At 42.7% G+C, this 23,172-nt stretch overlaps 1 protein-coding gene across 1 annotated transcript in view; it reads right to left on the minus strand.

The window, feature by feature from the left end:
- The window catches only part of LOC115037011 (chemokine-like protein TAFA-5), a 124,209-nt gene extending 102,181 nt beyond the window's left edge, over window positions 1-22,028 (minus strand). Inside the window, exon 1 of the mRNA XM_029495465.1 lies at window positions 21,917-22,028. Within this exon, the coding sequence (XP_029351325.1) occupies window positions 21,917-22,028 (112 nt within the window). The remainder of the gene's footprint in view (window positions 1-21,916) is intronic.
- Window positions 22,029-23,172: the final 1,144 nt, after the last annotated feature.

The raw sequence follows: 23,172 nt of genomic DNA on the forward strand, positions 1-23,172 counted from the left end.
ATGAGCATATATTTAACAGGATTAGTTCGACTTTAATGACAATGAATTTCACAGAGAGCAGCTGTGCGCGCTTCTGGTTACAGATGGGTGGAAACTGTACGCACGCTATTGGGTCGGGTGTCTAGTGCAACTTGGTAACGTCTCACAAATGTTTATAGGTGATCATTATTTGTGACTGAGGCTGGGGCCACGCAAATCGCGGGTGAAACAACACCACCAAAGGGGTGCCGGGAGATGAGCCGGAAAGGCGAAAGACTCCTGTTTTGGCTGACAACACCGCTGGGCAGCGTGGAAAAAGGTGGGCCCTAAAAAAAAAACAAAAAAAAAAAAACAACAGCAGACTAATATCCACTGTCCACTGACTATCCACTGTCTCCAGTTTCATTCCTTTGCTTTGATCATCTCATGTCTACAATGTGCCCCCCCACACCCGGACTCTACCCATTTCACTGATTTGGAACGGATAGATAAATAGCAGAAAGGGGGCGTCAACCTAAGGTTCTTGTGTACAGGGGGAAAAAAGCTAAACTAAAACAAACAGAAACACTGCTGTAAGTGCTCTTTGCACACATTTCCTTTGCATTGAAATCACATCCAAACTGCCGCCTGTGACAGCAACTGATGTTTTGCACAGTAATTGTGACACAGATTTTAACTGCGTGACTAGGCAAAATTGTTCAAGGGCCAGAAGCCTTACCATAAAATACACCACTTTATAGCTCTGCTGCTGCTGGCCGATGGCGCCCGTTAAGCAGCAGGAGAAAAAAATGACATGGGCCAAAGCGGAAAAGGAAGTGGAAAGGAAGGAAGAAATGGAGAGCTCGAGAAGGGAGACAGCGAAAAGGAACCTCGGAGACGTATGAGAGATAAAATGGAGGCGGTTTGCTAAAAGATGGAGTGACAAGAAAAAAATGAGGCCGATAAAATGGTCAAAAAAAAAATAATAAAACAAGGTCTAGTTTCCTGTTGCTATCAATATCAAAGATATCGCCTTGAGCAAAACAGTCCCTCTGTTATTTATTCTCACACATACCAAGCACCTAAAACGACAGCATTTATTTCACAAAGTGTGAAGGTTTATTCGTGTACCAAACTATCTTGGGTGCTATAAAAGAATTTGTTTTTCATAGTAACCTATTTTTAAAAGAAAAACAAAAAAAGCCAAACAAACCTCACTCCCACTGATTTCAGCAAAGCCTATTAGCAGCCTGTTGCCTTCAAGAGCAGTGACTCTGCAGCCGAGGGCTTTGGAAATATCCTTATATATTCCACCTACACTTTCCCAAGGGAGCCACTCGTGTTTTTCTTTAATACAATGAAGCATGTTGCATGTGGTCGCATGTTTACGTGTGTGGCTCCTGGAGAGCACAACGGGTTGTATGTGCGATGAGGGGAGGAGCTTGTGGGTATATATCCTAAGAGATGGGGTTCGTTTTGAGGGGGTTGTGTCATGTCTCTGCTTGTATCTCCTCTGCAAGTGCTTTCATTTCCTCCACGGCACGTCTAAAGCTTGTGAGTAGGTCGATCTGCCTACCAAACTGAATGGCTGGATGCCATGTCCCTGTCAATCAAGGTAACCTAATACACATTTATATATACTGAATGTGTGCCTGTGTGTGTGAGTCAGGGTGAGCAGCTAAGGACACACAAGAGGCTGCCTGGCATGTGTCCAGAAAGTCTTCTACAATCTCAAAGGGCTTTTCGCAGCGGGGTGTCCACATTATATCAGCCTATTATTTTTCTTTTTTTCTTTCTAATGCGTTCACATCAGCAAGAGTCATTATGTTTTCCAGTCGTTGTCTGTTCCTATTGGTTTGAATACAGTCTCAAGACGGCTTTGTGGCAATTTATTTAAATTTGGCACAAGCATTGTGAACTAATCAAAATCGAAGGTCAGTGTCATGGGGAACTCTATACATCTGGAAAATGTGGCACAAACACTGACTAAAACTGGGTGGGAAAGGTCACAGGGACCTTACAAAATGGCCACAAATCGCTAATTCCTGCAGAAATGTTAGCACGATTTAACTCAAATTTCTATAAGGATGAAGTGAAATGGCAATTCATGGCCAGCTTCAACACACCTTGATGTTCTGCAAAACAATTCTGTACTCCATAATTCAAAGCTCAAACTGAGGTAAACCAAATCCTGACCACATTCCCCGCAACCTGACTGAATGGTGAAGGCGTGCAATAGCATTTGTTTGTACATTTTTGCAAAATCACATCTAACACAGCTTTCTGAGCCACTTTGCAGTTACCTTTAGGTATATTTAGATGCTTTAAACTGTGCTCTAACGTCAATTTTGCGCCAAAAAAAAACCCAAAAGAAGAAAAATAATAACTCGATTCGAATGATGGTGTACCAGTGTCCAACCACAACTCAAAACACAAAGTGGGGTGATCAAGCTTTGTAAAATAGAATAATTTGAAATCATTCTCCCAAATGTGAAGTACAAGTAAAAGGAGCAGTTGTGGAACACACATTTCCGTCAGCGCGATTGACTTCTGTTAATTTCAGCGTATTCCACAACCAACAGTTTTCATTCTTTAAACTAGTATACATGCTGTGGAGCCACAACAGGCAGGGAGAAGAGAAACTGTTTTGCTGCATGCCCCCTTTTGGACACACACTACGTGCTATATCCTGTGCATACAATATAAAGTATCCACGCGCACACTATAGCACTAAAGTATGCATCCACCATCAGACAGGGATTCCTTGACTGCTCCATCCTGTAGCCACTGTTCTCGTTTCGGCAGCGCTGGTGGTCCCTTCCCACTTTCCCCTCTTTCTTACATCTAGCACTATTCAATAAAGAAGCTCAGAGGAGCAGGCACGGAAAAACAGAGTGAACATTCAATTCTGCCTGTGTTATCCCGAGGTTTGTGTGCTTACCCGCATGAGAACAGAGACCAAATCTATGGCTTATTTAAAGGCCGCTGCATCATGCTCAAACCCATCTCTCAGCAAACTGGACCTAAATTTTACATGCCTATGAGGGAACAGCTTCTGCACTTCACAGAGGTGCATGGTACATTGTTAAATGTGAAGCAGCACGCTGGGACGCCTTGTTGAGTTGCAAGGCCTATAAGTTTGCACTAAAGCAGAGACAGCGGCCGCCTGAAGTGTGGCAGGACTTGGTGGAGTTCGTGTCCTCATGCAAAGGGGACAGCTTGCCGGCAAGAGCCCCACTTTTTTTCTTTTCCAAGCAAAGATTTGTAACAATGTCCAACAACAGACGTCTGTGGTTTTATTGGAATTAAGGAATAATGTTCTCTTGTGGTAAGGAAGAGATTACAGATGCAGTGGGAATGAGCGAACGAAGCCAATTGGCCCCTTTTATTGTGAAAATCTGGCAAGCGTCGGGAAGTTCGAGGCATAATTTGGGCACAGTGGCTTGTGGAGATGGCACGGCAAAGAAGTTGGGTAAGGAGGAGGGGGGGAAAGGAGTAGGAGGCAAGGAATAAAATACTGCAGATCAGCTCTTTACTATTATAAGGGAAGCAAATGCAGCTCTCTTCTCCACAGTTTACATTAAGTGGCCTGCATGAGGAAAAAAAAAAAAAAAACAAACTATGATGTATACCAGTGGACCTTGCATTTAATTATGCAGGTCCCCTCAGCCTCTTCTCCTTTTTTTTTTTTTTTTTAAATCCAGGAGCCCGCATAATCATTTCGTATACGTTGTGATATCATCTGCTTAATGTGCTATTTTACCATACAGTTAAACCTGGGCGATAAATCTGGCTGGGCTCTCCATTAATAGATGCCGGGCCTTGCTGAATAATGTGTGCATTAGATTAGCAGCCCCAGAGAAGTGAACCACCACGGAGAGAGAAATACTTCATTTTAATCTCTCTAGGTGGCTCCCAAAGATGAGAACGTAGTGGCCCTTTCCATGGCTGGAGGTAGAGGGTGGACGGGGCCCCCACGTGTGTGCAAATGGGGCAGAGAAAAAGATTAAAAGACAGAGGCGAGAGCAAGTGCATTTCAATCCACTCGTAAGCTGCTAATAATTCATTTCAGTCACACAATACATTTCTTCGTTCATTGGCAAACCTTAACAAAACCGCTTTCTCACACACACACTCCAGCCTGACATTCAAACGCGCAGCAAAATTCACATTTGCTCCAAGCACAATGCCGTTGGTTCGATTTCAGCTTTTCAAAGGCAGTCAACACATTCGCCGTTAAATCCCCGCGCTTAAGATCGGCCCTCGAGGCCCCTACATTTCAGACAGTACAGTCATTCCTCAATTCTCTCTTAACATACTTCCGTTCCCTGATTTCCAGTGGGTGAGGAGTGATTTGAGGTGACCTCGTTACAGAGGATGACAATTCGACAAAAGAACGGGGTTATGAAATCGAGAAATTCTATTTCCACCCTCCTGGCCATTCATCTCCCTGAAATAGTAGGAAGAGGATTCATTATTTGGTACCCTCTCCCCACTATCTTATGAATTTGCATACTCTGCGTATATTGAGAGTGTGTGTGTGTGTGTGTGTGTGGGCGGGGGTATGCGTGTGTATCCTTGTGGTTTAGCTGCAGCTGTGAGGACAAGTATTAAGATTGTAGTTGAGTCTTATAGTGCGGTTAGGCTCAGGTTAAGTGAAATCTACAGGAAATTAATGTAATTTAAACCTGTTTCTTTACAAAAATGGGCATCCGAGGGTGAGGGCGCAGAGCTGAGCAAGAGACAGCAACATCAAAGAGAACAAATGTCTGCAAACGCATCAGATTGTGTTAAATGATTAAGTGTGCGATTGCATTGCATTTCCAGTGAACGACCCCGTGCCCCGTGAGCTGATGCCCCGCGCAATCACACCAAACCATAAAAGCTTTTACTTCCCAGAAGCTGCTGTCATGAGGCCAGCTCCAGTCCCGATGAGGATGAGTGGACATTTAGCCCTCAGCCCAGGCCTGAGGAGTTAAAAAGTAGAAACACACCGGACACCCAGAGGAGCGTATTATTTAATGTTAGGTTACCTATTCATGAACACAGAATGCGATGCAGCTGGAGCACAACTGGATAGTGATTGATTTACACAACCGCATGTGTAGTGTGATTCATGTGGGTTTTTATTAACTATACATAAAAATAAACGACTATGATTTATAATTAAAGAAGCATAAAAGCTAATATCAAATGAAATGTCCCTCTCTTTCATTATGGAACTCATTTTCTACTTTTGGCCAATATTAATAAAAATGATTTCTAAAACCCATAAAAAAAAAAAATTAAAAAAAAAAGACATCCCACGTGCCCACTCCAGCAGTTTAGTGCTACATTTCCTCTAAGCTGAGATCTTTGCAATAGACACAAAATCAGTGTGGAAGAGGCTGCAATTTGTTGAAATAAAAAAAAAAAACTTCCTTTAAGCGCCAAATATTCTGGATCCTACATCTCCCATAATTTTGGCCTCTTGCATTCCCAAAGACTTCATAAACGAGCCAATGCCTTAGTTTTTTGTTGTTGGTTTTTTTTTTTTTCCTCCTTTGTTTTTTTCCCCCTGTAACACAGTTTTTCTATTTAAAATCTGGCTGGAACCAAGATAACATCACCAGGGTTCATTTCTCTGACTTTATGTGCTTTCACAGCCGGACTCTGCATTACAGATGTACTGGTACATCAATTTTACTCAATATCACAATGAAACATTATGATGCTAACAACCTCATCCTCGACACCAGTTGCGAAAACCAGCAGCCCATCTTCTCCATCTTTGTTAGCTTTACTCTCCATAGCAAAGCAGTAGCATGAAAAAAAAAAAAAAAAACAACACTAAACGTGTTAACAATAGCTTGTCCACCTACTGAAATGGGACTAAAAGAGGAGACTGAAATGTCACAATCGCAGTCGTCTGATGTTGAGGGGAAAAGAAGCTGCTTTCGTTAAAACCTGCCACATTTTAGCACCAATACTTTTGCATGGAAATTTGACAGCTACCATGTAACCACATTAACCAGACAATTAAATTTGTCGCAGTCACACCCTGACTTCTTGTAAGGAGTAAATTTAACTTAACTGGCAAAATAGGTGAAGTTCTCTTCCAATGGCATATTAAAAGCACCAAAAACAAACAAACAAAAACAAAAAAATCTCACTGCAGTTAACATATATGTTTGATACGTAATTATAGTCCAGTGAAAATATATAAATACATCTGCTGATTATTACATACCCCCTGTGATGTAAAAATGCTGAAATATTCAGTATTTACTTTTATCTGATGTATCAGAGCAATACTATGATGCCTCTGTCTCGCTGCACACAAAATAGCAACAGCTGATGACACAGTGTGTCAGCAGGAAATGGAAAACGAGTCACCCCACCTCCTCGCCGCTTTGTGTCTCTCACTTTCGTTTTACTTGCACTCAAAATCACGTGTCACTCCAAAAGCAAGGGGGGATAAAGGCAGAGGTGGGTTAGGGCGGAGGGAGATCAGGAATGTTACTGCTTACATGCACGCACGCACACACTGTTAGTATATGTGCGAATGTGTATTGAGATGCTGACTGTGTATGAGCCAACAAAACATCTCCCTCCCCTCCCGGAGCCTCTGAATGCGAAGACGTACTTTGACATCGCCCAAGGATTTGTTAATTAGCTTGCCAACATCTGTCCTCTCAATGCAAGGTGGGATTAGAATACACAAATATGACGCCCATCATCTGATCACCACCTTTCTGCAACAGCACCCACAACAACAGATGTCGACCAACCCCCACTGCCATCTCCATCGCTCAGAGGTTAAGAAACAAAAAAATGATTTCTATTGGGTTTTTTTCATGATGTGCGTCTCTAATTGGTGTTCGCTTGTTGCTGAATAATGCATGGCCGTCCTCAGCAAAGAGCTGCAGTTATTTGTGTATGGGTGCAGGTGTTAGCAAAAGGGGGCCGTGTCGACTTTGAGGTGAAACTCGTACCCAGCTTGTAATGTCCTCCTAAGGGCCAAAGGGAATTGATGAAATGATAACTTCTGCTCTTATGGAATGATTATAGATAATTAAGTTGCATGGGACAAGCCGTACAGGAGATGAAGAGGAAGGCAAAATGGCGAGGAGTTCTCTCTATTCATTACTCCACTGGAAGCTTTGGGTGCACTGGGCTGGATCTGGTGTCCCCAGACGTTGACAAATGAAGTAATTACATTTATTTGAGCGTATAGGACAGTCTCATCGACCAACACTCACAACCAAGAGCTTCTGATTTAATTGGGGAGCTGGTGACACATGCATCTTCCTGTGATAATGGATCATTTCTTACCAAAATGAAATCACCTCTCCAATATTATGTACAGAATTTGATGTAGCCCCTCGTAGAGAACATAAATTTCGACACTCAATCCATGACAAGGATTTTTTTTTTCAGTATTACAAGAAACATGTTGTTTGTTAACTAGCGTGTTCGACATGATGCAAAGATTCTAAAAGTAATACAGTAATACAAAATGTGCATTATTGCACATGAAGCATTTAGGAAACATGAAGCAGAGGAAATGTTGCAAATTTTCTCACATATCCCAAATGCAACCGTTTCTCCTTTTTGGAGGGAGATGTGATGCTGCTTTGACATAATAGAGAAACTTTTTTAGTGAAAATACCAACAATACATTCAACTGCATTACATTTCATTTGATGTCTCCCTGGTAGCTGCGAGAAATAGGAGTATGAGTCACATTTGTTTTTTAAGGTAAGTGATGGAGAAAATGTTTCGATTCCTTACGCTGGAGAAGAACTCCATAAAAAGTAAATCTCTAGCAGGTTACTTACAGTGTAACAAGAAGAACACTTCAGACTTCAACATTAAATGTACTTTATGTATTAACATATACGGAAGCATCATTTAGCTGTCATAACTGCTTGAGGTGAGGCTGACTTTAAGTTGCAAAGTAACCAAAAGTAGTTGCTCATTTTCGACAAACTGGCGATAAAGGTGTTTGGTATTTTTTTGACTACTGCTGAGTGATAAGTGGAGCTGAGTTAAAACTTTAATATTACCATCAGATTAAAACAGATCAAGTACAGTGGTTTAAAAAAAAGCACTTATTTAATTTCCATGTTGGTTCAGACTCAGGTCTTGGTCTAATTAGTTTTAAGAGAATTTGGGTGGGTGAAGATAGATTTGAAAAAGCAGCAGCAACATCTTAGCTGGGGCAAATAAAAGTAAAATCCTCTGCATGGCTTCATATTCCTCTGGGGTGAGTTAAAAATATACGAGCTTGTTTATGATTTGGTTGACACGGCCCTGTAAAGTTTCTCTCTCTGCTCGGAACGACCACGTAGCAGGTTGAGCGTAACGCGTACCTTCTCACTGACAAATTCGCTCCGTTCTTTTTATAAAAGATGGTATTGAAATTATCGCTACTGTATCTTTTTCTGACACTAATGACAGATGATGTTCTGGTTGTGCGCTCCGGGGTGGAATAGTATTCAAAACTATACAAGTTCCATATCATATCCAATTATCAGTGAAATGCTGCCAACCTTTCATGAGAAAACATTCAAGATGATATCATGCATGGATGGAATATCAAGAAACAAAAAAAGAAACTCTGCTCCGTTTTTCATTTGGAAATTGGATTTGTACTAAGATTGTATAAACACACATCTCCACGGGATCTCCAGTGATAATGTAACATGAATAGCACAAAGGATAATATCCACCAGTTTAATTCATAGACCCACATTTGCATGAATTTCCCCGATTGCATCACAATCACTTCACATATATCCTTGCCTATGGGCTTCCTGCTGAGAAGTTGTAATGAGCACTTTAACCCAGAAGAAGCAGGCATAGCTCACATGTTCTGCTGTCAAAGTAACAATTAAGGGGTTTATTGCCACCAGAGGCTTAAGGGTGTTGAGCACCAGTGTCAACCAGTGGGGGGCTGGGGGAGACTGGGGGTGAGAGGAAATACTGTACACAAAGAAAGACCAAGATAGTGGGAGTGCTTGGCAGAAACAATACATCCTCCAGCCTGCCTCGCATGCGTAACACGACGCATGCTCCATCACGTCGAGGAGAATCAGCTTGAGTCACACTGCTGCAGCTTGCCGCGCACTTCTCGGGCGGCATTTCCTACTACGTTAGCAGTGCTAACCTTCCGTCCTTTTTCTCTGGCTCTCTCTCTTGCATCCTCGCCTCTGTTCCTCCGTGTTGCTCGTCTCTCTCCCTCAGCAAAGAGAAAAGGGAGTGGAGGTGGAGGTGGAGGTGGATCCACTCCCCCCCTCCAGAGCCCCAGAGGTGATGACTGACATAGGCCCAACCTGTTAAATTGGGGTTTTTTTTTAAACAAAAATTGGACTGTGTGGATCCCTTCATCAGGTGAGTTTGAGTATTGACGGTATAACCCTTTCTGTTTCAGCATCCCTTCTAAAACAAATAGTTGTCTATTGTGTTTAGCCGATGAGCTAAAGCTCAACATTACATGCGGTGGTGATTTTGTGTATTTCACTTCGCTTTCACTGAATAAATTTCTAGGAAAATAAACAACAAAACTAAGCCTCCGCCAGCCAAGTTGGCAGCTTTGTGAGCCTGTAGACACAGCAGGGCTTTGAGAGAAATGTTAATGACTGTGTTAATATGCTGATGTTTAGCAGCTATATGTTTGCCTCATTCACCATCTTTGTTTTTTTATATTAGCTTACAAACATTTGCTAATTAGTGTGGCACACAAAGTGAAGTTGAGGATGACAGGAATGTCATTACTTTTTTATTTATTCTGAAAAGAAAAATATTCCACACATACAAATCAGGTCAAACTACTATTGTGACCTGATAGAACGACGTTATATTGAACCGTCAGGGGAATTTATTTGTATCCGTGATCTGGTCGGCATGTCTGAACTAAATTTTATGCAAATCCAGTCAATGAGTTGAGATATTTCAGTCTGGATGGCAGACTGACTGACCCTGCCATCTGGCTGAAAATCAACAGCGATGAGTCGAGTCAAACTTTGCAGGCTGCCCGGAACAGGGACACAAGCACTGAGCCACTGTCCAATGGTACACAAACAGCTCGAGCAAGCCCCAAAGGATGTCCTCTGTACTCCTTCTTGTGGCAGTTTGATATGTATAACAAGTGTCAAGGGGAGACAATGTGTGGAAGTGGTCTCACTAGCAGCTGATTGGATTTAGGCTCGCTGCTTAAAGGAAGCTAAATATGGAAACACAGTGCTTGAGTGGGATGGTCACAATGTTAAAGGCTAAGATGCGTCCATCTTGCTCACGGGGGAACAGGTGGCAGAAGGCAGGAGCTGGAGGCAGGTTTCTGAAAACGATATACTGCAGTGCAGACTGGTTATGTACCGGCAGCACTAAAACCGCTCGTGGTCAGTTGCTAGTCGGGTGCCGATGGTGTCTGCTCACACAAACGCTCTGTTGTTCGTTTCTACTGGCCACATATGAAGCCAAGACACTCATACTGCCATGAGCAGAGAACCTGAATTCCAATGAGACGCAGTATATCTTTTGCATTCTTAATACTCAACAAATTTAAACTTAAAAAAGTAAACACACTTCGTCTGTCAGATTAAGATAACCTTACTGAGTTAAAGCTCTGACAGAAGCTAAACCTGCAACAGTTCTGCTGAGCTTCATTTCACCTGATCGCCTCTTTCCTGTGGTGCTCCTCTCCATATGAGTTTACATTTCTGCTGTGGTGTGAGATCAGGCTTACCCAGATGGAGGATTTTTAATTTTAACTACTCTTAATCATCCTCATTGCAAAAAGAAAAAAAAAAAAAAAAAAAAAAAAACTTCCACAAGCAACTGAGTTTTTCAGCTTTGATGCCAAAGTAAACATATTGCTGATGACAGTCTGCCATTATCTCATAAACTCATCCTTAAGCTGCATCATCATTTGTTGGATTAGATAATGAGTGTGAATGAAAAAACAGGCCAAACAATACAACACATTTATCAAAGCAGGAATTCAGAATTTGGATACTTTCTAATTAATGCCCTTCTACAGGGGTGAGTATTTATACTACACTAACAAATGTCATGTCAGTCAGTCCAGTCCATTGTATGTCTGCAGTCACCAGTGATGTATAATAATATTGATTGCCAATTTATAAAATTAACAATGCAATGAAAATATTTAAAATCTTGGGTGATCTGAAACACTTGACCACTACATGAGATGACAGACTCCGTAAGAGATATTTAAGTAAGCAGAAAGTTTCTGTAAATGTACCAAGTTTATGCAGTCTGAAATAATTGGCTAAAACTCAACTGTGTAAATACAGTAATTAAATAATTAAGTCAGTTGTTTACATTGTCAGCCAAAGGCCTTTTCATCAGGATGGGAATTATTTCAGCACTGAGCACAACATCCCATGCACCTTTGAGCACCATGGACACCATGAATGCAGCACCTTCATTCACCTCATGTAGCTGGTTTGGAAACACAAACAGCTAACCATTAACATACTGACACCCTCTGTCAGGGTCAGAGCCCATGAGGTTGGCATCTGGCTCTTAAGGATAGTAACAACCTTGACAGCAACGCAGAGATTGACTAACAAAGACCAATCAGTGTTGAATTCAGGCACGAGGTTGGGTTTAATAATAATGAACGTGAAGGATGACAAACATTGTAAGCACTGAAAAAATATTGCATATATTATTCTTTGTTATTGGATATTGAATACTTTAACGTGAGGACTTGCAGCTTGAAAGTGGAATAAATGGTCTGGGTGTATAGCCACTGCATTTTAAAAGAATGCAGGGTTGAAGTAGTTAGCAGGACATCAAGGTAGTGAGGATAAGTAAAGTATAAATATTTAACCCTTAGATGCACGAGTGATTGGACCCTTAACTCTTCCACAAGTGGCTCAAAAATGACCTGTATAAAAATCTGTGATTAATCTTAACAATTTTGGTTCAGAATAATCATTTGTATTATTGTTTGTATTATATTTTGGTCCACACAAGAATGATTTCATGTTTGAAACATGTTATTTTTTCCCCTAACAATGGATTTAGACGATTTTGATTATTAGTCAGTCTCTCTTTTGTATTCTCTTGCAGGCAAGTGTCCATGTTTTTTTTTTTTTTTCTTGTCTCCTCACTGTATGCAGTTGTGACTAACAACCTGTTACAGGTGGTGATCATTGCACTTCTGCTTCTTTCCTGTGTCTGGGTTTTGGGTTCTGTCACCCTATACTTCCCCATCGAATCAATGATCAGGGTGTGCCAATGTGGGCAACCTTCTAGTCCATCATGTGGTGCGGCACGAAGTCAAGGATGTTGTAGGATGTACCACAGCACCACAGGGATCCTGTGTTCGTCACTTGCAGGTGTAGGTGCCAACACTTCCTTTGCTTTTTCTCTCTGCTGTTTTTATCCACCATTTTGTTGCGGTGCTCAACGTCTCAGGATCTTGTGGCTTGGTGCTCTGCTTGGAGCTCTGCTCTGGGTGAGAGGTAATTCGCTCCAATAAGAGCCCTGATGACTCATTCTGCTGGAAGTTATCTGGACTTCGCTTTCCTCTTTGGAGAACTAATCAGAGGAATCTTCTGTGTCTGATTGATCCTGTGCAGTTAGGAGAGTTGGATTTCCGGCTGGACGACAGACACTTCCAGCTAGGTGTAAAAAGATTTTAGATTCTTGCTGTGTAAAATAATGTTCCTAATGGGTGACACTTCTGACACAGCATGTGTGGTCCACAGTAAAGACATTTCTGACAGCCACAATCAATACAAATCACAGGTTCCTGTGAGAGTCTATACAAAAGGCATAGGGGCATAGGCAATTTGACACACTTATGGAAGTTTGGGGGTAGTAATAAAAAAAAAAAAAATGACAGCTTCTTACAAAATGTAAAAGGTAACTTAAACATGCCAATGGAATGATGCAAAAAACATTTTTTGAAGAATAGCTGGAATATGAAATAACTTTTCATTGCAAACATATTGCAAGAAAATTACCTCACCCGGTCATTTTTGACCCACTTGTGCACTTGAGGGTTAAATTAACTCGAGGTAGTGGATTAATGACAAGAATGATAAAGTAGAGGCTAAAAACATTTGGCCAAAGCTATTAGATCCATCACATGTCACTCCACAGATAGATGTCACACTAAATAATATGGGAAATTAGACTTAGAGCTTTAGGTTAACATGCGCAATGATCCAAAAAACACTTAAAGTGCAGAGATGAAATGTTTAAATCATATTCATGGGTGAGTGGAAGGTAAATAGGGAGGTTATATTGTCATAGATACAAACACTTAAATTATTCAGCCGCATTGCGTTTATTTATTTATGTCTGTAGCGATACATTTTGTCTCATCCGATTAGTGGCATTTCTCGCGTCTGGGTTTCTCTACTGTATGTGCCTCTGGATATATTGAGGCGACTACCTTGTTCGTGTGCAGAGTGCTTGTTTTTCCATTAAAACAGGAAACTGTCCTCGTCCTCTGGGCTATGCAGGGTCTCAAATCAAATCTTTACAGAGTATCCCTTTTGCTCGCTGCAACAGTGGCCGCAAATCAGTTCGTCATTTCTGCATCCCAGAATGAGTGCTGGCCCAACAACAAGCAACACTGCGAGATGAATGTGGGCAAGCGCATTGCAATTTCCATATCAATCACAGATCGTGTCAGCAGCTTAAGTTTGAGAGGAGAAGAGAGGGACAGGCGGATGAAGAGGAAGACAGACAGAGAAAACAAGAAAATAAATGCTTTTGTTATTACCTACATGGCTTTCATTTAATGAAGCCATTTCAGATTGAAGGCCAGATAATGCACCTCGTGGCAGAGAACCAAAAGAGGACTGACTGTCTTGAGAGTTTGTGTATCTTTCCGTCTCAATCCTTGAAACCGTGTCGGAATCTAAACCGTCTCTAACATCTGGGTGCAGACAGGGTGCAGCTGTCATTTAGGCCATAAATGTCCAGCAGATTTATCATCCAGAGGCATTAACATTGAATCGCGGCTGTCAGCATGTATGGCAGCCGTGCCTTGATGCGGACGTAGCGTGGCTGACACGCTGAATGGGGAAAGGGAAGGGATGAGAGGATGAAAGGAGAAAGGAAAGGGACCAAAAAAAGGGAATGAGAGGAGGCCCTGAAGACCCCATAACAAGTTCGCCAGAGTTGCAGCTGGTGAAAACTTTGTGCTGCCGTTATCTTGTTAAGTGCGGGAGTCATTGAAGGACACCAGACAAGTGATTGAACAGAGTTGACTTCAGCACAATTTCCTCCTTGTGGCGACATGTATCAACCCAGCTATGGGTCCCTATATTCTGAGGCTTAACTACCTCTCCGGCCTCCTACGGTGACAAATGGCTTCTGTCTCTTCTAATGTAATATTTGTTTCTACTTCTGAGAGCCTCTCGGCTACTCCACGGCGAGTCTGTCTGCCGACTGCTTCATTGTGTTAGCTGACTTTATTCCCCAACTGGCTGTCAATTGGTGGACCGTCTGAGTGTTCTCGTCCTGTCTGTCTTTTGTCTCATTGCCTGCACAGTCCTCTTTCTCTCCCAACTTCTCTTCTACTGCTCCCTCGTCAACCCCCTTGCTCCATCTGTCTCGCACTCACCATTCCTCTGCCTCCCCCGTGCACTGTTTGTCTCTCCTCCCTCACCTACTCTTTCTCTCTCTTTCAATGCCTTTCTGCCTTCCCACTCGTTTTCCTTTTTTCACCCCCCCCCCTCCTTTTTTTTTTCCTCTCCACTTTACCACCATGTCTTTGCTCCAGATGCTAGCTGTCTCAGCTCCGTGGGCTGCGTCTCAGTGATGGGCCCCTCCAGGAATTCAAAGCACCATTCTGGCATTTTCTTCCAAGCAATTGCTTTTTGCAGTAATAAAGGGGGAGTTGCTTTAGGATCTCTCTCTGAATGGGCTTACTGGCCCTAGGCAAAGCAAGCACAAGTGCACATGCATGAATCCTCATGAGGCAGGAGCGTACAAGAATCTGTCCAGATTCTGACCCAATTAAGGCATCTCACACAATTTACAAAACTGGTCTCTAAAATATACCATTAATAGCTTGTTCTTCATCAAACGCTCTGACTCAGTATCGCACAATCGAGATGTGATGAGTCAATGAACTAAAAGAAGTGTTATGTCATTCAACCAGGCCCCCGAAGAAAGGCTAATGATGGTGCAAAAGAGTCTGCAACTCATTAAGATTATACACGATTTAAAGTGGTTGTATTGTTCAGTTATAAGCTGAACCTCTAGTTTAACAGCACTGACACAGTGTCCTCGGTTAAAGTGGAACTTAAAGTCCTTTTTTTTTTTTTCCCCCAAAGGGATTATGGGAATATTCAGTAATGTACAACATGAGCTTGTTGCAGTTGAGAGGGAGCGCTTGTGGACATTTGCACTAATGATTCTAATACTCCATAGCTGTTTCCAGTATCATTCAGACAACTGAAACTTTGCAGACTGATAATTGGTTGTCTGTTCAACCCGAAAACATGATTCAACAAACATTTGTACCCTAACCTGTGCACGGCATCAGCAAAGGTTGTCCGACTTTTAATTTTAATGAGAACCTTCAATTATTTTCTTTGAGCTATGTTCTCATTGTAGAGCTGGACAAGCAGGTAACAAGATATTTGCTTGGCCCGAGGGCAGCCGAGCGCAAACAGCCCCTCCTTCTGGGTGTAACCTGTTGAGCCCCGCAGCCACACACCACTTACAATACGATATGTAAATATTATACATGCAGTTTTAATGGTAATTAAAGTCACATTGACACCAAATTAATTCGCGACGGGACACAGAGCATTTAAGGTGCAATTAGCCATGGTGGCGGATGCGCCGATACTTTGCCTAACTGCAAACTCCACTTCACAATTTGTTTTCACATTAGGTGAATGTCACAGCGTATTAGCATGCTATTATGGCATTCGTGCCTCTCTCACAGCGTCTGGTTGCAAAGGTGCCGGTAAAGAGGCCACTGGGTAACAGCAAAAAGGGCAGACAAAAACAGCAGGAGGAGGAGGGGAGCGCATTAAGGTTGCAATGACTGTGGATGTTACAGGTCAGAAGCCGTGGCGATGAAGACATGATTAAAAAAAGAAAGAAAGAAAAGAAAAATTGTAACATACAGGCATGATGTAGTAGGATTTATTGTGGCTACAGCCAAGAGCTATTCTCCTGACACTTGGCTTTGCCCCTTTACCAAGACAGCTTTGTGTTTGGATGGTCAATGCATCCTTTGTATGTCCACAGTGAATGGCGTTTCCTTCTTTTGCTAAGCCGTTTTTCCTCATGAGTTTTTTTTTTTTTTTTTTTTTTTTTAAGAATCAATTGTCACAACAATAAGCCGTCCCAGAAATTGCAAATTGATTGAATGCTTGCATTTATAAGTGCTATGTGCATTACGCTTGCCAAATCAAAGGCCAGCATTTATCGATTAGGTGTGAGGCAGCACAGAAGAATACACCTGTCATTTCTAAGTGTTTGTTTCACTTCAGTGTTTCTGGCTTGAATCGTAATCATTTCTTTTTTTTTTCTGTGACACCTTTTAATGGTTTTTTATGTTTGTTTTGCATAGACTGTCAAGAAATTGGTTGAGATTGCGTTTGAATAATTATTATTACCGGATATATCGTAACTACACTGAACTACTCGAAATAAGCATGCTCTGACTCAATGACAGCGCTGGATAACAAGTGAAGGGATAAAAAAAAAAAAAAAAAAAAAAGTTGCTACAGTTCATCCTGGGAAATGCAAGAAGCTCTAAAGTGCCAATCTCCTGCTGGCTTTAGATAAAAATCCGCAAAGGTCAAACTTTGGAAACTTCAACGTTCTTATCAAATTTTGTGCCAATCAATCCACAGCTGTTGAGATATTTCAGTGTGGACAAAGCGGAGGAAAGACAGACAGATGGTGCTAACATGTTAAAAGTTTTTAGAGGATTCAAGGTGAATCAGCAAAGTCCCGGTGCTATATAACAGCTGTTCATTGCAAAAATAAAACCAAAAAAAAAAAAGGATAATAACGTAAAAGAATATTGTTCAGACTTTAGCACTTCACTACCATAGAAAAAAATGGTCCCTGGTTTAATGTAATTACCATCCAAAGTGTAAGTCTTATGGGATGATGGATGCTTTTTGCTCACAGAGGACCATACGCCTGAATATTGAAACCAACAAGGATTCCCTTAATTCTGAGACGTGTTTGCTGACTGTCAGGAAACAGGATGTGGCAGCGGGTTGACACATGAGCACAGGCTTCATGGAAAAGCACACCGCCTGTGGCCACACTGCCATCTCCCATTTAATGTCAATGGGTGGCAACGTGCATTGAGAGGGAGAAAGAAAGAAAGATCCCATCGCTCATTAATATTTCAAACCGCGAATCACAAAATTCCTTTCTTGCGCTAAGAAACTTGATGCTTTCCTTCTGCAGCATGCTTGTCACAGTAAACCAGCGACCCCCCCCCCCCCCCCCCCCCCCCCACCTACCACCAAATGACACTCAACACTCACCATGGTGTTTAAATTTTGCAAAGCTGCCTTATAAAAAGCTCTTTAAATATGCATGCGGTCTCTGGCCCCATTTCTGGGGGCCCACAATGTGGCACTTGGCTTTCTCTGAGGAAAACTCAACAAGTTGACTTCTTTTATGAATTTACGTCCCCAGGCCATCAACAGCCCTTTCTGCTGCTTCCTGACAGTGGCTCCTCTCCGTTTCCCTCCCTGCAGAGGAAGAAGCTCCGGGCTATGCTGAAAATAGGATAAGATATTCAAATATGTGCATGCGTTCACCTACAAGTTCTTACGTTTTTCGAGGTCAGTCGAGTCCCTTTTTTTTGTTTCCTCGGCTGGTGAATCAGATCAGCCTTGTAAGGCTCAACATCCCTGGCAGAAGTGTGTGTATGTGTGAACCAGGATACTGTGTGCGTTGGTGTGTGGGCACATGGACAGATTCGAGCCTCCCTGTGTCAACACCTATGCGAGACTATGTGCTCCCCTCTTTGGGCGACGAGCTGAGACGCCTGGGTGGGTCCAAAGATTCTTTTCTACTCGGATGCTTTCTCGACAGTCAACAATCCATCGATTTCAGCCGCAGAACAACAGTGAGTCATAAACAAACAGGCAGACGGAAACACAGGGGACCTCGCTCAGAGACAAGCGTGATCTGATGGGAGAGGTTTTAAGCAGCCGTGGAAAGCTTTGGTCCCTGACAGCAGGGGAATGTGTGTGTTGATGCACGTGTGGGTCCAAACACGTCTGCATCCTTTAAACCTGTGCGCTTGCAGGGAGACGTTCATATGTGTGCAAGTAGGTCAGGAATGTTACCGTTTTTCTGTATGACCCTGAATATCTTTGATGCAGCTGCGCTCGTGTATGTACCGGTGTAACCTATGTGCCTGCTTTGATGTTACATTCATTAATATCTCAAATGTGTGTTTGCCCTTGAGTGCTTATATCTGTCTATGCATGTCAGTATGTGGATTACACTGAAGGCTCGACTGAATCAGCTGTTTCAAAAAAAAAAATCAGCATTTTTTTTTTTTTGACTCTGCTGTGAGAAAAGAGTTGCACATGACTTCTCCCGCTTTCTTTCCTCTCATCACTCTCTCCACCTCCTCCTCCATATCCCTCACTCGCCCACCACTCTATCTTCCTCTGTCATCTGTTCCTCCTGCTTCTCCTCCTCCTCCTCCTCCTCTTCCTCCCTGTTTGCAGTTCAAACCAGGACCATGGCCGTGCTACATTCTTTAGCCATCCAAAGCTAAGATTAGCATACTGATTAGCTAGCCTTGTGGGATCTATCTTTGCCTTCATCCGAGCTCACATGCAGCGCAACAGCCTCATGAATGCATAATAGCACTGTCAGCAAACAAATGCATGGCTGAGAGCTTCCAGATGAGGGAGCTAGTGCACAGAATACAATGCTTTAATTTATTCATTTTACTTTTCTCATGTAATCAGAGGGTATTGGAGCATTCTGGTGTGATTAAAGTTTCCAACAGCAGCTTACAGTACGAGCAGTTGTCATTTCTCCTGCCCTATGTTACCCTCCTCCTTTCACATTCTTTTCACTTTCCACATTTTCCACTCCTTTTTTATGCATCTCTCTCTCTCTTTCTCTCTCCATATCCAACATATCCTCTTCTCCACCCTCATGCTCTTTCTCTCTGCTTATTTCCCCTCTCTTCTTGTCTTTCCCCAATCCTCCAACTCCCACCTCTCTGTTCTCTTATCAGCCCATTAGTGAGGATATCTAGCCGCCACCTGCCCTCACCTCTGTCAGTGCATCTTCGCTCCCTCCCTCCACCACTCTATCTCTCCCCTCCTCAATCTTTCCTTCTCAGAAGGGCCTGAGTGAGGACGACAGATCGTGTGAAGTCGGATGTTGATTCTAGGTGACAGGCACCATATGAGTCATAGCCATAATCACAGAGCTCCCCTCGACCGCCCTTCCCCCATCTCCCCCACCTTTGGCTGCAACAACACAGCAGCACTGTGAAGTTGAAATTGTCCTCAGCACAAACAATGGCTGTACAGTACATGCCATGCATGTAAATTTCTACAGTGTGCAACATTTTGATCCTCTCCAACACATCAGGAACTGGAGTTATTCAGATTATCAACTAACCCCAACCTATAAAATTATCACTGGAAAAAAATTGACTGATGCTTAGATAATGATTAAATATGACATACAACTATATTTAATGGATTTCTTGATAAACAGTTAACTGTATGGAACTGTTTTCACATTTGAAAACACTTCATAGCTAGTTTGATAGGGTTAGGGTTAGAGTTTGAATTAACTAATGGACTGATAATCACAAGAGAAGAGAAGAGGGGCAAGATAAAACTGCTGACACTTCAGCCATAATATCATGCAGGAACATGCTGCCTTCTACTCAACTCAAACTTTCACCACAAAAGACTCTAAAATGATGAGTTTGTTGAAGAAGTGGAAAAGAGGGGAAGCCAATTAGAGAAGTGCTAAAAAGACAGAATGGGAAACATGTGGAAAACTCAGCCTCAAATGAAGATAAATACTGACCACAGCTGACTAGAGCATCAAAGGACAGGAGAACAAAGTAGAGGAGAGGGTAAAATAAACATGGACAAAAGACAAAACAGAAGGACGGCCTAGATGAGGAAGGTCAAACCAAATGGAAATAGATGAGAGGAAACAATGCTGAAAGAGGGAGCAAGGGAGAGAGCAGTAAAATCTTTTGAGCTGCGAGTTCAAATGGTTTGTGATTAATCAGCCAAAAAGATCACAAGACCAAACAAAGAAGGGTAGAATGGGAGAGCTAGTATGAGGAAGGCCTTGGAGGTTTACTTTAACAAACGAATATGGCAGAAACAGAAAAGGAGGAGATGAATGCTGTTGCTTCACTTGACCGGTCATACCATTAAAAGACCCGAGATGGGGGCCAGGGAGCGATTTTAGGCTCAGTGGTAAACAGCATCTTAGATGAAAGGTAACAAATGACTCTGAGCAACATGCGGTGTTGAGGTTGTGGGACAGAAAATACAAGAAATGAAAGAATCACAATGGCTCGGATTATTAAGTTCCGGAAAAGGTGAGGGTGTTCGTGGGTAGGAGGTCGGGTTGGAGGGGTGGAGGTGGGGTTTACAGACTGCTGACTGAAACAAACATCCAAGCGCCATTGATTGGACACAAGCAGGAGATCAATCAACATGGCCAAAGGCACCATCAAAAAAGAAAAAGACCCCCCCCCTTTCCTCTTTTTCCAGAAGCTTTCCTACTTAGAAACGAAACTCCCCCATTGATTAACCCGCTGCCTGTGTGATTACAAAGCAAACTCAATCTCCTGTGCATTGTTGACAGAAAAGAGGGAGAAGAATGGGGCTGGGGGCCAGCGTGGATGTTGTATGGATAAGTCCAGAGATTATTATATCATTTCTCTCTCAACACCAGCCTAGATAATGTGCTCAAGGCCAACAGCATTATATTAATCATTAATTCAGCAGCTAATGAAATAGCACAGGGTATTTTCTTTGGGGGGTGGTAATAGGTTTATCATGGCTGTTGCATATAGCCTGGGCTTCTCACACACAGCAGACTGAAAGCACAGAGTGCCAGCTGGATTCTTCCTCACAAGTGACTCAGACGCACTTTGAGACGGAGAAGGGAAGTAAGTGAGAGAGAAGGTACGAGGGTGCCAGAGAACATGAAATGAAAAGGCACACTCGGCCAGAGCAGCAGCTTCAGAGAGGGATGGTTTGACCGTGTGTGTTTTTTTGCATACATTTGCCTAATAAGGCTTTCCTTAGGCGGTGGTTTTTTGCCTGGAGTACTATGTGCACAGCTAAACAGGAATAATTCATGACTAAAACATCTGTTTTTTTTTCATACTGCCGGTCTTCCTGTGAAATTTTTTTATATATGGTCCATCCATCCAATCAGCCTTAGGTGCAAAGACACTACAGCAGAAGAGTGACTGTCTGACTTCACTGAGTCAGTCCTACAGTAACAAAGCCCTCAGGCAGTGTGTGTGTGTGTGTGTGTGTGAGAGAGAGGGAATTAAAGACAGCCACAAGAGATTTAATTAGGCCTCTGGCACACTTAGGTTCACCCTCCTATCCAAAGAGTGTGTTCACCCCCACTACCCACCCACTCCTCATGCTTGCCTGTGTTTGCATGAGTGGGAGCAGAAAGGAAAAAAGATTAAGGGAGTAGGTGGGTCTTAGTCTGCCTGTTTTCCAATAACTCCAAAAATGACACGTCGAAAACTAGTGCTGGATCAATATGCAAAGAGCAAACCAGTGGCAGCGTTTTGGTGTCGACCCCCCCCAAAAAAAACAAAAAACAAAAAACATGACAGTCACCCACTGCACAAAGCCATCTGCGTCCAAATACTGATATGACCGAACCCCCCCCCCCCAAAAAAAAAAAATTAAATAAATAAAAATACACAGAAAGAAGGAAGAAGGAGAGAAGCTGGACTTACCGCAGTAGAGGACAAGCAGCGCTGTCAGAAGCACCACAGCCCAGAAAGTTGACGACATCCTCGGCCAGCGACTGGCATCTTTGCGCCTCGCCAACCTCGACAGTGAAGCCATCGAGCACTACTTCCTCTTTGAAGGGACAAATAGAAAAAGCCAAAACAAAAAAAAAAAAAAAGGGGGGGGGGGGCAAAAAGGTAGTAACCTCACAATCCAGCTCGACCTCTCACAGTGCTCATGTCTCCGCGTGTAATCCCATAAAAAAGACGCGTCAAGATCGAGCAACTGCTGGAAAAAGCGGCGATTTGCTCATTAGGCGGTCGGGTGCGCAAAGGAAAAGGTCACATCTTCCCTTGGAATCCCATCTTGGGGAGAAAACAGTGTTTTATTTTTTTTTTTGTTTTTTTGTTTGTTTTGTTTGTTTGCTCAAGTTAGTCAACGTCCCTTCAGTTGTGTCCCAAAGTGTGTTAACCCTCTATTTCCGTCCTAAATTTCGGTAAAAGGCAGAGCGGGCGCGCCGGTGCGTGAGAGATCACGTTAGTTACCGCTCAAAGTGTTCAGTCATCTGTACCGCAGCGTCGTAAAGCCTCCCATCACCTGTGGTAGGTATCCACGGCTCCCTTCAGCCTCAGCAGCCCCGGCGGCACAGCCCAAAGCCCGGGCTGGGGGAAAAAAATCAAGTCCGAGTAAAATCCGCCTGAATGGATGAAGGAGGGTTGGCCGTGCATGGAGATTGCGGATGGTGGTAGGAGGAAGCGGGGGGGGGGGGTAGAAAAGTCCCGGTTTGGGAATGAAGTAGATGAAGAGCACAGTGTGCTTGCAGGAGGGTAAAGGAGGATGGATGTGTGGAGACAGAGAGACTGGAGCGGGAGGAGAAGTGCGCACCGTGCGACTCCAAGTGATTTTGTCCAAAGTGAAACATTCAGATAATCGATATTACGTCAGCAATAAGCCACTCGAGGTCGCGGTTTACAGTGATATCACAACAGCTTGATGCTTTTACAGCCAAATAAATCATTTTGTGGCATAAAATCAGCGCGAATCTCGGTTTACAGCGTTTTCATGGATTGTATACATTAATGTATGTTTGTTTGATTTCTGAATCGATAAATATTGAGTGATTGCTTCCCAACAGTAAAATCTCCCGACAGCGAGGGGTGCATAAAGCACACATACAAATAATTCATAAAATCTTGGATTGTGCACGTAATTATCTAATTATGGATTCAGATATTATTCTTATGGTTTGAAGGGATGTATG

Source organism: Echeneis naucrates, chromosome 23 (genome assembly GCF_900963305.1).
Source record: "Echeneis naucrates chromosome 23, fEcheNa1.1, whole genome shotgun sequence".
In the NCBI taxonomy this organism is placed as follows: domain Eukaryota; kingdom Metazoa; phylum Chordata; class Actinopteri; order Carangiformes; family Echeneidae; genus Echeneis; species Echeneis naucrates.